Source organism: Bos mutus, chromosome 5 (assembly GCF_027580195.1).
Source record: "Bos mutus isolate GX-2022 chromosome 5, NWIPB_WYAK_1.1, whole genome shotgun sequence".
Taxonomy (NCBI): domain Eukaryota; kingdom Metazoa; phylum Chordata; class Mammalia; order Artiodactyla; family Bovidae; genus Bos; species Bos mutus.
This window is the reverse complement of record NC_091621.1, coordinates 116835526-116847962: the sequence shown is the minus strand read 5'-3', so window position 1 is coordinate 116847962 and position 12437 is coordinate 116835526. Positions and strand designations below refer to the sequence as shown.

The 12437-nt window shown below is 49.0% G+C and overlaps 1 protein-coding gene across 1 annotated transcript; it reads left to right on the top strand.

The window, feature by feature from the left end:
* The first annotated feature begins 409 nt into the window (after positions 1-409).
* Positions 410-12437, top strand: LOC102268042 (complement C1r subcomponent-like protein). The gene is given in 7 exon segments (XM_070371840.1): positions 410-530; positions 1543-1822; positions 5737-5923; positions 7476-7601; positions 7737-7811; positions 9451-9945; positions 9948-12437. Coding segments are annotated over 7 exon segments (1521 nt in total). The 5' UTR covers positions 410-447; the 3' UTR covers positions 10223-12437.

Here is a 12437-nt window from a genome sequence, read left to right as displayed (position 1 = left end):
ATGTTTGGGGAGGCGGGAGGTAGGGTGGTCATAAAGTTCAATGTGTACAAGAGGCTGGCTGGTTACAGAATGAGCAGGAGGTCAGGGAGGGAGAAGTCTTGCTGGTTAAAGGCGAAAGGCTAACTCAGAAGGAGCCATCCTACCGAGTGTGAGACACGCACACAGTAAAAATTAAACAGTGCGAAAAAGACTAGAGTGAGTGCACCCACCCACCCCTGATGGCCTCTCCGGGCCAGGGCGGTTGTGGAGCTGTTTTTCCTCTGCTTTGGGGTAGGTGAGCTATTCTTGAATCAGACAGAAGGTGGCGCTCAACCCAGAGAACTAGAGAAAAGGGAACTGAGGAGAATTACTCAACTCATTTCCAGTAACTTCTCCCTCCTCCCCCACAGGCCTTCTCAAGCCCCACTTCCTGTTCCCTGGCTCGGGCCAAGTCCTCTCAGGGCTCAGATGTCGAGTTCCAGATGCCTGGTCTCAAAGTTGCGGGAACTGTCTCTGGGGAAGCCTCACTCCACCCGCTGCCCAGGCAACATGTGAGTGTGCCTGGAGGGGCTGGAGAGACTGGGGAGGCTGAGGAGGCTGGAGAGGCTGGAGAGACTGAGGAGGCTGGAGAGGCTGGAGAGGGAGAAGAGGCTGGGGAGGCTGGAGAGGCTGAGGAGGCTGATGAGGGAGAAGAGGCTGGGGAGGCTGGAGAGGGAGAAGAGGCTGGGGAGGCTGAGGAGGCTGGAGAGGCTGGGGAGGCTGAGGAGGCTGGGGAGGCTGGAGAGACTGAGGAGGCTGGGGAGGCTGGAGAGGGAGAAGAGGCTGGGGAGGCTGGAGAGGGAGAAGAGGCTGGGGAGGCTGAGGAGGCTGGGGAGGCTGGAGAGACTGAGGAGGCTGGGGAGGCTGGAGAGGGAGAAGAGGCTGGGGAGGCTAAGGAGGCTGAGGAGGCTGGGGAGGCTGGAGAGGGAGAAGAGGCTGGGGAGGCTGAGGAGGCTGGGGAGGCTGGAGAGACTGGGGAGGCTGGGGAGGCTGGAGAGGGAGAAGAGGCTGGGGAGGCTGAGGAGGCTGAAGAGGCTGAGGAGGCTGGAGAGGCAGAGGAAGCTGGGGAGTCTGGAGAGGCAGAGGAGGCTGGGGAGGCTGGAGAGGCTGAGGAGATTGGAGGCCAGAGAGGCTGAGAGAAGTTTGGGGACATGGGCAAGGCACCCTGGGACAGATGTGCATGCTCACATACACACACACACACACATATAGCCTCCAGCAACCTGCCCTGGGGTGTGCTGGCTAAAGCTCCAGCCAGGACACTATCATATTTAAATGTCTCTCATTTGTAACCTCTAGGCTCACCAGACGCCAGGGTGGGCTGGGGTTCGCTGAAGCAGACAGAAAGCAGCCCCTGCTTGGATGGGCCTCTCCAGGGAGGTAGGCAGTAGTGGAAAATCCACAGTCCAAGTACAGGCTGACCAGGGGCTGAAGGAATTGGGGCAGGAGGAGCCGTAAGAGTGTGGACAGAGGTGCCCAGGCCTCTCAGCTCTTAGCACCGCCTGCCCCCTCATGTCTCCACAGGCCGCAGGCCACAGGCACGCAGCCGCATCTGCCCTGGCCCACTCCCAGGTGGTGGTTCCTCCTCTGGGGCGTCCTCCAGGCTTTCCCCACGCAGGGATCCGTGGTGCTCCTGGCCCAGTGGCTGCCCCAGAAGCTGACGTCCCCTGGGTACCCGGAGCCATACGTCAAAGGCCAGGAGAGCTCCACGGACATCGAGGCTCCAGAGGGCTATGTTGTGAGGCTCCTGTTCCAGGACTTTGACCTGGAGCCATCCCCGGACTGTGAGCGGGACTCTGTCACAGTGAGCTGGGTGGGGTTCTGGAGGGACTCCACATGGGGAGGGCCCCTGCTGGAGGCCCAGGGCAGTGGGAGGGGGCCAGGGCCTGAAACTCGAGGCTTACCCGGGAGGCCGGGTCTCCCAGCTGAGGGCCCATGCTTACCTGTGCACCCTGCCATCTGGGCCCCACCAACAAGAGAGAAGGCCACAGGTCAGGAAGCCTCACCAAGGGACACACAAACACTGCAAATCCCTAGAGTTGAAAGCAAGAACTCACACATCAGTCATTAAAAGTGCATCATCAAGCATGTTGTGTGCCTGCACTGTCGGGCTCAGGAGCCGGATGTTCAGTTCAGTTAAATTGCTCAGTCGCATCGGACTCTGCGATCCCATGGACTGCAGCACGCCAGGCCTCCCTGTCCATCACCAACTCCCTCAGCTTGCTCAAACTCATGTCCATTGAGTCAGTGATCCCTTCCAACCATCTCATCCTCTATTGTCCCCTTCTTCTCCTGCCTTCAACCTTTCCCAGCATTAGCATCTTATCCAATGAGTCAGTTCTTCACATCAGGTGGCCAGAATATTGGAGCTTCATCATCAGTCCTTCCAATGAATATTCAGGTTTGATTTCATTTAGGATTGACTGGTTTGATCTCCTTTCAGTCCAAGGGACTCTCAAGAGTCTTCTCCAACAACACAGTTCAAAAGCATCAATTCTTCGGTGCTCAGCCTTTCTTTATGGTCCGACTGTCACATCCACACATGACTACTGGAAAAAATCATAGCTTTGAGTAGACAGATCTTTGTTGGCAAGATAATGTCTCAGCTTTTTAATATGCTGTCTAGGTTGGTCATAGCTTTTCTTCCAAAGAGCAAGCATATTTTAATTTCATGCCTGTAGTCACCATCTGCAGTGATTTTGGAGCCCCCAAAAATAAAATCTGTCACTGTTTCCATTGTTCCCCCATCTATTTGCCATGAAATGGTGGGACCGGATGCCATGATCTTAGTTTTTTAAATGTTGAGTTTTAAGCCAGATTTTTCACTCTCCTCTTTCACTTTCATCAAGAGCTTCTTCTTTGTTCATTTTCGCTTTCTGCCATAAGGGTGGTGTCATCTGCATATCTGAGGTTATTGATATTTCTCCTGGCAATCTTGATTCCACCTTGTGCTTCATCCAGCCTGGCATTTCACATGATGTACTCTTAGAAGTTAAATAAGTGGGGTGACAATATACAGCCTTGACTTACTCCTTTCCCAGTTTGGAACCAGTCCATTGTTCCATGTCCAGTTCTAACTGTTCCTTCTTGACCTCCATACAGGTTTCTCAGGAGGCAGGTAAGGTGGTCTGGTATTCCCATTGCTTTAAGAATGTTCCAGAGTTTGTTGTGATCCACAGAGTCAAAGACTTTGGTATAGTCAATAAAGAAGAAGTAGATGGTTTTCTGGAATTCTTTTACTTTTTCTATGATCCAACAGATGTTGGCTATTTGATATCTGGTTCCTCTGCCTTTTCTAACTCCACCTTGAACATCTGGAAGTTCTCAGTTCACATACTGTTGATGCCTCAGTTCAGTTCAGTCACTCAGTCATGTCCGACTCTTTGTGACCCCATGAATCGCAGCACACCAGGCCTCCCTGTCCATCACCAACTCCCGGAGTTCACTCAAACTCATGTCCATCAAGTTGGTGATGCCATCCAGCCATCTCATCCTCTGTAATCCCCTTCTCCCCCTGCCCCCAATCCCTCCCAGCATCAGGGTCTTTTCCAATGAGTCAACTCTTCGCATGAGGTGGCCAAAGTATTGGAGTTTCAGCTTTAGCATCATTCCTTCCAAAGAAATCCCAGGACTGATCTCCTTCAGAATGGACTGGTTGGATCTCCTTGCAGTCCCAGGGACTCTCAAGAGTCTTCTCCAACACCACAGTTCAAAAGCATCAATTCTTCGGCACTCAGCTTTCTTCACAATCCAACTCTCACATCCATACGTGACTACTGGAAAAACCATAGCCTTGACTAGATGGACCTTTGTTGGCAAGGTAATATCTCTGCTTTTCAATATGCTATCTAGGTTGGTCATAACTTTCCTTCCAAGAAGTAAGCGTCTTTTAATTTCATGGCTGCAATCACCATCTGCAGTGATTTTGGAGCCCAAAAAGATAAAGTCTGACACTGTTTCCACATCTGTTTGCCATGAAGTGATGGGACCAGATACCATGATCTTATCTGGTATCTGGTTTTCTGAATGTTTAGCTTTAACATTTAAAAAGAGCCAACTTTTTCACTCTCCTCTTTCACTTTCATCAAGAGGCTTTTTAGTCCCTGCCATGAAGTAGTGGGACCAGACGCCATGATCTAATTTTTTTAAATGTTGAGTTTTAAGCCAGAGTTTTCACTCTCTTCTTTCACTTTCATCAAGAGGTTCTTCTTTGTTCATTTTCGCTTTCTGCCATAAGGGTGCTGTCATCTGCATATCTGAGGTTAGTGATATTTCTCCCAGCAATCTTGATTCCAGCTTATGCTTCTTCCAGTCCAGTGTTTCTCATGATGCACTCTGCATAGAAGTTAAATAAGCAGGGTGATAATATACAGCCTTGACGTACTCCTTTTCCTATTTGGAACCAGTCTGTTGTTCCATGTCCAGTTCTATTGCTTCTTGACCTGCATATACGTTTCTCAAGAGGCAGGTGAGGTGGTCTGGTATTCCCATCTCTTGAAGAATTTTCCACGGTTTATTGTGATCCACACAGTCAAAGGCTTTGGCATAATCAATAAAGCAGAAATAGATGTTTTTCTGGAACTCTCTTGCTTTTTCAATGATCCAGCAGATTCTGGTTCTTCTGCCTTTTCTAAAACCAGCTTGAACATTTGGAAGTTCACGGTTCACATACTGCTGAAGCCTGGCTTGGATTATTTTACTAGTGTGTGAGATGAGTGCAATTGTGCGGTAGTTTGAGCATTCTTTGGCATTGCCTTTCTTTGGGATTGGAATGAAAACTGACCTTTTCCAGTCCTGTGGCCACTGCTGAGTTTTCCAAATTTGCTAGCATATTGAGTGCAGCACTTCCACAGCATCATCTTTCAGAATTTGAAATAGCTCAACTGGAATTCCATCACTTCCACTAGCTTTGTTCATAGTGATGCTTCCTAAGGCCCACTTGACTTCACATTCCAGGATGTCTTGCTGTAGGTGAGCAATCACACCATCATGGTTATCTGGGTCATGAAGATCTTTTTTGTATATTTCTTCTGTGCATTCTTTCCACCTCATCTTAATATCTTCTGCTTCAGTTAGGTCCATACCATTTCTGTCCTTGATTGTGCCCATCTTTTTATGAAATATTCCCTTGGTATCTCTAATTTTCTTGAAGAGATCTCTAGTCTTTCCCATTCTATTGTTTTCCTCTATTTCTTTGCATTCTTCACTTAGGAAGGCTGTCTTATCTGTCCTTGCTATTCTTTGAAATTCTGCACTCAGATGGGTATATCTTTCCTTTTCTCTTTTGCCTTTCGCTTCTCTTCTTTTCTCAGCTATTTGTAAGGCCTCCTCAGACAACCATTTTGCCTTTTTGCGTTTCTTTTTCTTGGGAATGATTTTGATCACAGCCTCTGGTACAATGTTATGAACTTCCATCCATAACATTGTACAATCCAGTTATTAAGTTTCCATTTCAATTCTTGAAATAAGGTGGGCTGTATGATGTAACTATGGCAGGCTAAAGAAATCGGCTAGATATCTGATCATAGATTGAAGAAACTTGGGAATCAGAAATGGAACAGGAACTGAGTTAAGGAAGTTTCCAGGAGGTGATACAGCTTCCAAACCCCAACAGTGTGCAGAACCTTCAAAGTGGGGCTGGGGTCCACACTCTGACATGACCCTATGACCATGGGTGGTCAGGTTTACCCCACACATGCCTACCCCCTCCCCTTGCAGCTCACAGCCAGTGGGATGGATCTTGGCCAGTTCTGCGGGCAACAGGGCTCCCTGCTGGGCAGGCCCCCTGGTCAGAGGGAGTTTGTGTCCTCAGGGAACAGTTTGCGGCTGACCTTCAGTGCACCAGCCTCTGAAGACAAGACCCCAGGCCTCCACAAGGGCTTCCTGGCTCTCTACCAAGCCGTGGGTGAGGGTGCCCCCCAGGGTGCAGGGAGGGAAGTCCCTGCCCACAGCCCTGGCCCCAGTATCTTTTTTTTTTTTTTTTTTGTGCTGGGTCTTCACTGATGCATGCCAGCTTTCTGTAGTTGCAGCGAGGGGGGCTACTCTCCAGTTGCGGTGCTTGGGCTTCTTGCTGCGGTGGCTTCTCTTATTGTGGAAGGAACATGGGCTCAATAGTTGTGGTGCATGGACTTAGTTGCTCCGTGGTATGTGGGATCTTCCTCAACCAGGGATCCAACTCATGTTGCCTGCATTGTAAGGCAGATTCTTAACCACTGGAACACTAGGGAAGCCCTCCCTGGTATCTTGAAGTGACCAGTGGAAGCTGAGACTGGGGGTTTGGGACACTGGGGCTTAGCCCCTTGCTGCCCAGCCTGCCCTCTGGTGAGTAGCCTGGTACCTGGGGCACCAGCTCAGCTCCATTTTTTCCCTGCAGATTGACAGGCCCAGTGCTGGCAGATCATCTCATATTTTAACAGAAGCTGAAAATTCAGATTTTTAAGTGAAATTCTAGATTTACAAATGGTAACCTCAGGCTTTTTGAAACATAAGACATGCCCGTGAGTAAAATTTTCAATAAAAATAATCTTCCTCTGATCTCTGGCCCTTAGTCCCTGGCTCCCTTGCCCAAAAATGACCCTGTTCTGTTCCCTGGGTATTCTTCCAAAGGCATTCTAGGCTCCTCGAATACAAGTACTGTGGTGTGTGTGTGTTGCATACTAGTCACGATGTTTTAAATTTGCCCTTTTTCATTCAATTAAACATATATATATATACATATATGCCATACCTTGTAGCTTGCGGGATCTTAGCTCCCTGACCAGAGATCAAACTCAGGCCCTGGCAGTGAAAGTGCTGAGTCCGAACCACTGCACCACCAGGATTTAGGCAATTAGCATTGCCTGGTTCTCTATAAAGACCATACAATATTCCTTTATTGATGCATCATAGTATATTTAATCAGTCTTTCACTGATAGATAGTTAGATCCTACGAAGAGTACTGCTCTGAATATCTTCTTATATACATTATTGAGCACATGCTTGAGGATAAATTCCTAGAAATAAAAAATTGAAAAATGTGTGCAATTTTAATTTTGATATTGCTAAATTTCCTTACAAAAGTTTTACTAATTTACACTCCCACTAACCACATATGAAAAATGTCTGTTTCCCCTTCCCTAATTTCACAGTTATTTTCAAACTTTTTAGCATTAACAATCTGATTGGTGAAAAACAATTCAAATAATTCAAATGTTTAAAAAAAGAAAAGACTGTGCTGGGAATTCCCTGTGATCCAGTGGTTAGGACTTGATGCCTTCACTGTTGAGGATCTGGGTTTAATCCCGGGTCGGGGAACTAAGATCCTCCAAGCTGTGATGCAATGCCAAATAAATAAAAAAATAAAAATTTCCAAAAGACTGTGCAGGTCAAACTAAATATGGCCACAGACCAGATTCAATCCCTGGGTTGCCAGTTTGCAATTCTGTTCTCCGTACTAATGACTGCTGTTTTCCTATAGCTGTGAATTATACTCAGCCCATCAACCAGGCCACTGGGGGCCCCAAGGCCATCCCCACACCTGGAGACAACCCCACTGAGATCCAGAGCTGCTGCCAGGAGCCCTATTACGAGGCCAAGCCCTCAGGTGAGTCCCCATCTGCAGAGGATTCAGCTCCTGCCTGTCTTACTCCCCTCCCACCCCTGAGAGACCTGAGGCCTCTTTCAGCCCCTACCTCCCAGCTCTGAGCCTATTCTCTGCCTCCCTCGTTTCACTCCTCAGGGACACTCACTTGCACTGCCCAGGTGCCCTGGAAGCAGACCCAGAAAAGGGAGGAGGCTCCCCGCTGTGTGCCTGGTGAGTGGGCACCTGTGGTGCCATGAAGACAGCCGCTTCCCAGAAGGGCCTCAGCTGCGTTTGGGCCTGTGGGTGCCAGACGGCCTTAGAATAGAAAGGGGGAAGGAAAAGCAGAAAGTGAGGAAGGAAAGGGAAACCAAGAAGGCCCAGAAAAGGAGAAGCAAGGAGCTCACCCCTTAATCTTGAGGGTCAAAGGATAACCCGGAAAGGAAAAGCCATAAATAAGCTAATCAGATGGAAAATGAAAGAGGAAGAGAAACAGATGAGCTGAAATAAGAGAAAACCCTCTATTGGGTTTTCATAAAGCAGATATGGTCTGCTTTAAGGATACACGACAGGCTCTCTTCCCCCAAATATCTCCCTACCTTGATGCTATAGTGCCTGAAAGCCTAGCATAGTTTTAAAGCATTTTTTGTGTGTGTAATGTAAAGTTCATATAACATAAAAATCACTGAAGTGCACAATTCAGTCATTTTTAGCATGTTCATGATTTGTGCAACCGTTACCACTTATTCTAGAACATTTCCATCATCCCCAAAAGAGACTCCAACTCTACCTTCTCCCAGTCCTCTGGCAACCACTAACCACTTTCTATCTCTGTGGACTTGCCTGTTCCAGACATGGCATCTCAAGGGAATCCTATAATGGCTTTTGTGCCTGGCTTCTCGCAGTTAGTGTGATGCTTTCCAGGTTCACCCGCGCTGCAGCGCGTGTCAGGATCCCGTTCCTCCTCATGGCTGAATAGAATTCCACTGTGCAGACAAAGCACTTTGTTTATCCATTCAGCGGCGGGTTGACATTTGGGTCATTTACACTTTTCTGCCTTTTATGGGTATTGCCACAGCGAGAACACCTTTAGTTCTCTTGGGTATAGACCTAGGAGTGGCATTGCTGGCTCACACACTAACTCTGTGCTTGCCTTTTTGAGGAATGGCCGCACAGTTTTCCACAGCGGTTGAACCACTTTACATTCCTACCAGCAACAGAGGGCGGTTCAGATCTAGCATTGTTGGCTGGTCGTCTATTTGGTTTTGTTTTTAAGTTTTTGACTCATTCAGCTTGTGGGATCTTAGTTCAATGACCAGGGACCGAATGGAATTGCCATGGCAGTGAAAGCACAGAAGCCTAACCAGTGGACCACCAGGGAATTCCCTCAGATCCACCATTTTTGAAACTCAGTCAAACATTGCCTTTCTAACCCAATCTTAGTACTTTTGTCAGGTTTTACTCCAGAGCCACAGAAAGCTCTAGGGGCAGCCTGACCTCGTGCTCTGGGAGGGGGAGATGTCAAAAATACAGAAATGACACACAAATAGACAGGAGACACCACAGACAAATGCTCCTTGCTGCACGATATTGTTCAAAGAAGGTGGCAGGAAGTCTAAAACAGTGGCTTAGGAAAAAAGGGGTGCAACTGGTTAAGAATCTGCACTTCCACTACACAGAGCACGGGTTCGATCCCTGGTCAGGGAACTAAGATCCTACATGCCTGCATGGTGAAGCCAAATAAGTAAATAAATAAAGGTGAAAATTAAAAAGCAGCTGTAAAAATGCCTGAGGAGGAAGAGGAGGTTGCAGAAGCAGGTTTTCAATAAGCGTCTCTTGATACAGCGCTGACTTTACCCCTCCTCTCTCTCAGTCTGTGGACGGCCGGTGGTCCCCATTTCCCAGACCCAGGAGTCCCTTGGCGCCTCCAGAGCTGAGCTGGGCAGCTTCCCCTGGCAGGCCCTCACCAGCATCTATGGCAGGGGCGGCGGGGCCCTGCTGGGCGACCGCTGGGTTCTCACCGCAGCCCACACCATCTACCCCAAGGACAGCATTTTGCTCCGGAGGAACCGGAGCGCCCAGGTGTTCCTGGGCCACACGGACACAGACCAGATGCTGGAGCTGGGCCGCCACCCCGTGCGCCGCGTGGTCGTGCACCCAGACTACCATCAGGAGGAGCCCCATGACTTCCACGGAGACATCGCGCTCCTGGAGCTGGAGCGCAGCGTCCCCCTAGGCCCCCACCTCCTCCCAGTCTGCCTGCCGGACCGCGAGGCCCTGTACCGGCCCGGCCGGTGGGGCTACGTCAGCGGCTTCGGCGTGGAGATGGACTGGCTGAGCACCAAGCTCAAGTACTCGCGGCTGCCCGTGGCCCGAGGGCAGCCTGCGAGGCCTGGCTCCGGGAGAGGCAGAGGCCCGAGGCATTCACCGATGGCATGTTCTGCGCCGGGGACCAGACGCGGCCGCAGAGTGTCTGCCAAGGGGACAGCGGCGGCGCCTTCGTGGTGTGGGACGATCGCACCCGGCGCTGGGTGGCCACGGGCATCGTGTCCTGGGGCATCGGGTGTGGCGAGGGGTACGGCTTCTACACCAAAGTGCTCGACTATGTGGACTGGATCCGGGGAGTGATGGGTGAGAAGGACTGACCCCGAGGGGCTGGGCTGGGCGCCCACTGTAGAGCCCAGGGAGAGGGCTGGGTTCAGGACTGAGCCCTGGGCGTGGGCGGGTGGAGGCAGGGAGACCTAATTAGGCCACAGAGCCAGAGAAATCCTTGCCTCCCACAGCCCCTCCTCCTCACCCTCCATCTTCCTAGGGGGCTTGTGCCACACCCGGGAAGCCCCATTAATCTCTGCTCTGAATTCCATCTCCTGCGGATGCAGCTTCTTCTGTACTCTCTTAGGAGACAGTCACCTTCTCATCCCCCTGTTCAAGTGCTGTGAAGGAGTAGTCTCAATTCATTTCATTTCTGGAACATTCCGAAGCCCCTGTAGTCCACCTTCAAATACTCAAACTCTTGGCTTCACCAAGCACAACCCATGGCTGCATTTGGAGTCATAGCTCTTTTTGTTGTTTTAAATCAAGAAAAAAAAAAACAACCAGGCGCTTCCCATGTTACTTCATTGACTCCTCACACCAACTTTGCAAAGGTTGAGTTGTTATCCGCTGCTTTACCACAAAGGAAACTGAAGCTCAGGGAGATAAGGGACTTTTGCAAACCCCACAGCTGATACAGGACAGTGAAGACGTGCTTTTCAGCACACCTCAACACCTCTAGGGTCCTAAAAACCTACTGTATCGCCCACTCCCCAGTCTCCACATCCTTTCAGGCACTCCCTTGGTGAAGATCACAACAGGTGCTCACACCTTCCTGCTGGCCCCGCTACTGCAGAGTCCTTGGTGAGCCCAGCCCTGGGTGGACATTCCTGTAGGCGTTCCCAGCGCTGCTGGACTGCCCGGGCCCTGTCCCCACCATCAAGCACTGCTCCACCTGAAAAGACCAACTCTTTAATTTTAATAAGGACTTGAGCTGATGTTTTTTTTTTTTTTTCATCTTAAAGAGATGGGAATACCAGACCACCTGACCTGCCTCCTGAGAAAACTGTATGCAGGTCAGGAAGCAACAGTTAGAACTGGACATGGAACAACAGACTGGTTCCAAATAGGAAAAGGAGTACGTCAAGGCTGTGTATTGTCACCCTGCTTATTTAACTTATACGCAGAGTACATCATGAGAAACGCTGGGCTGGAAGAAGCACAAGCTGGAATCAAGATTGCCGGGAGAAATATCACTAACCTCAGATATGCAGATGACACCATCCTTATGGCAGAAAGCGAAGAAGAACTAAAGAGCTTCTTGATGAAAGTGAAAGAGGAGAGTGGAAAAAGTTGGCTTAAAGCTCAACATTCAGAAAACAAGACCATGGCATCTGGTCCCATCACTTCATGGCAAATAGATGGGGAAACAATGGAAACAGTGAGAGACTTTATTTTTGGGGGCTTCAAAATCACTGCAGATGGTGACTGCAGCCATGAAATTGAAAGATGCTTGCTACTTGGAATAAAAGTTATGACCAACCTAGACGGAGTATTAAAAAGCAGAGACATTACTTTGCCAACAAAGGTCCATAGTCAAAGCTATTGGTTTTCCCAGTGGTCCTGTGTGGATGTGAGGGTTGGGCTATAAAGAAAGCTGAGCACCAAAGAATTGATGCTTTTGAACTGTGGTGTTGGAGAAGACTCTTGAGAGTCCCTTGGACTGCAAGGAGATCCAACCAGTCCATCCGAAAGGGAATCAATTCTGAATATTCATTGGAAGGACTGATGCTGAAACTCCAATACTTTGACCACCTGATGTGAAGAACTGACTCATTGGAAAATACCCTGATGCTGGGAAAGATTGAAGGTGGGAAGAGAAGGGGACGACAGAGGATGAGATGGTTGGATGGCATCACTGACTCAATGGACATGAGTTTGACTAAACTCCAGGAGTTGGTGATGGACAACGAGGCCTGGCATGCTGCAGTCCATAGGGTCGCAAAGAGTCGGACACGAGTGAGCGACTGAACTGAACTGAACTGAGCTGATGCACAGTAAAAGAAGCAAATAAAATGCAGTTTTTCACATGGAAATAGAAAATGAATACTGTAAAACAGAAGAGAGCAAATTTGCTAGCCTTCAAGGTCAAGTTAGCTATATGGTTAAAGGTTGAATTTATCTTTGAAAAATAGCAGAATTCAGAGTTATACATACATGTGGTTAGTTCCATTTTTAAATCTATAGATAGTATAAAATATTCAAAATATTAAACTGAGTTACTTTTAGTGATTGTGGCAGTTTTGTTTCCCTTATTCTCCACTATTT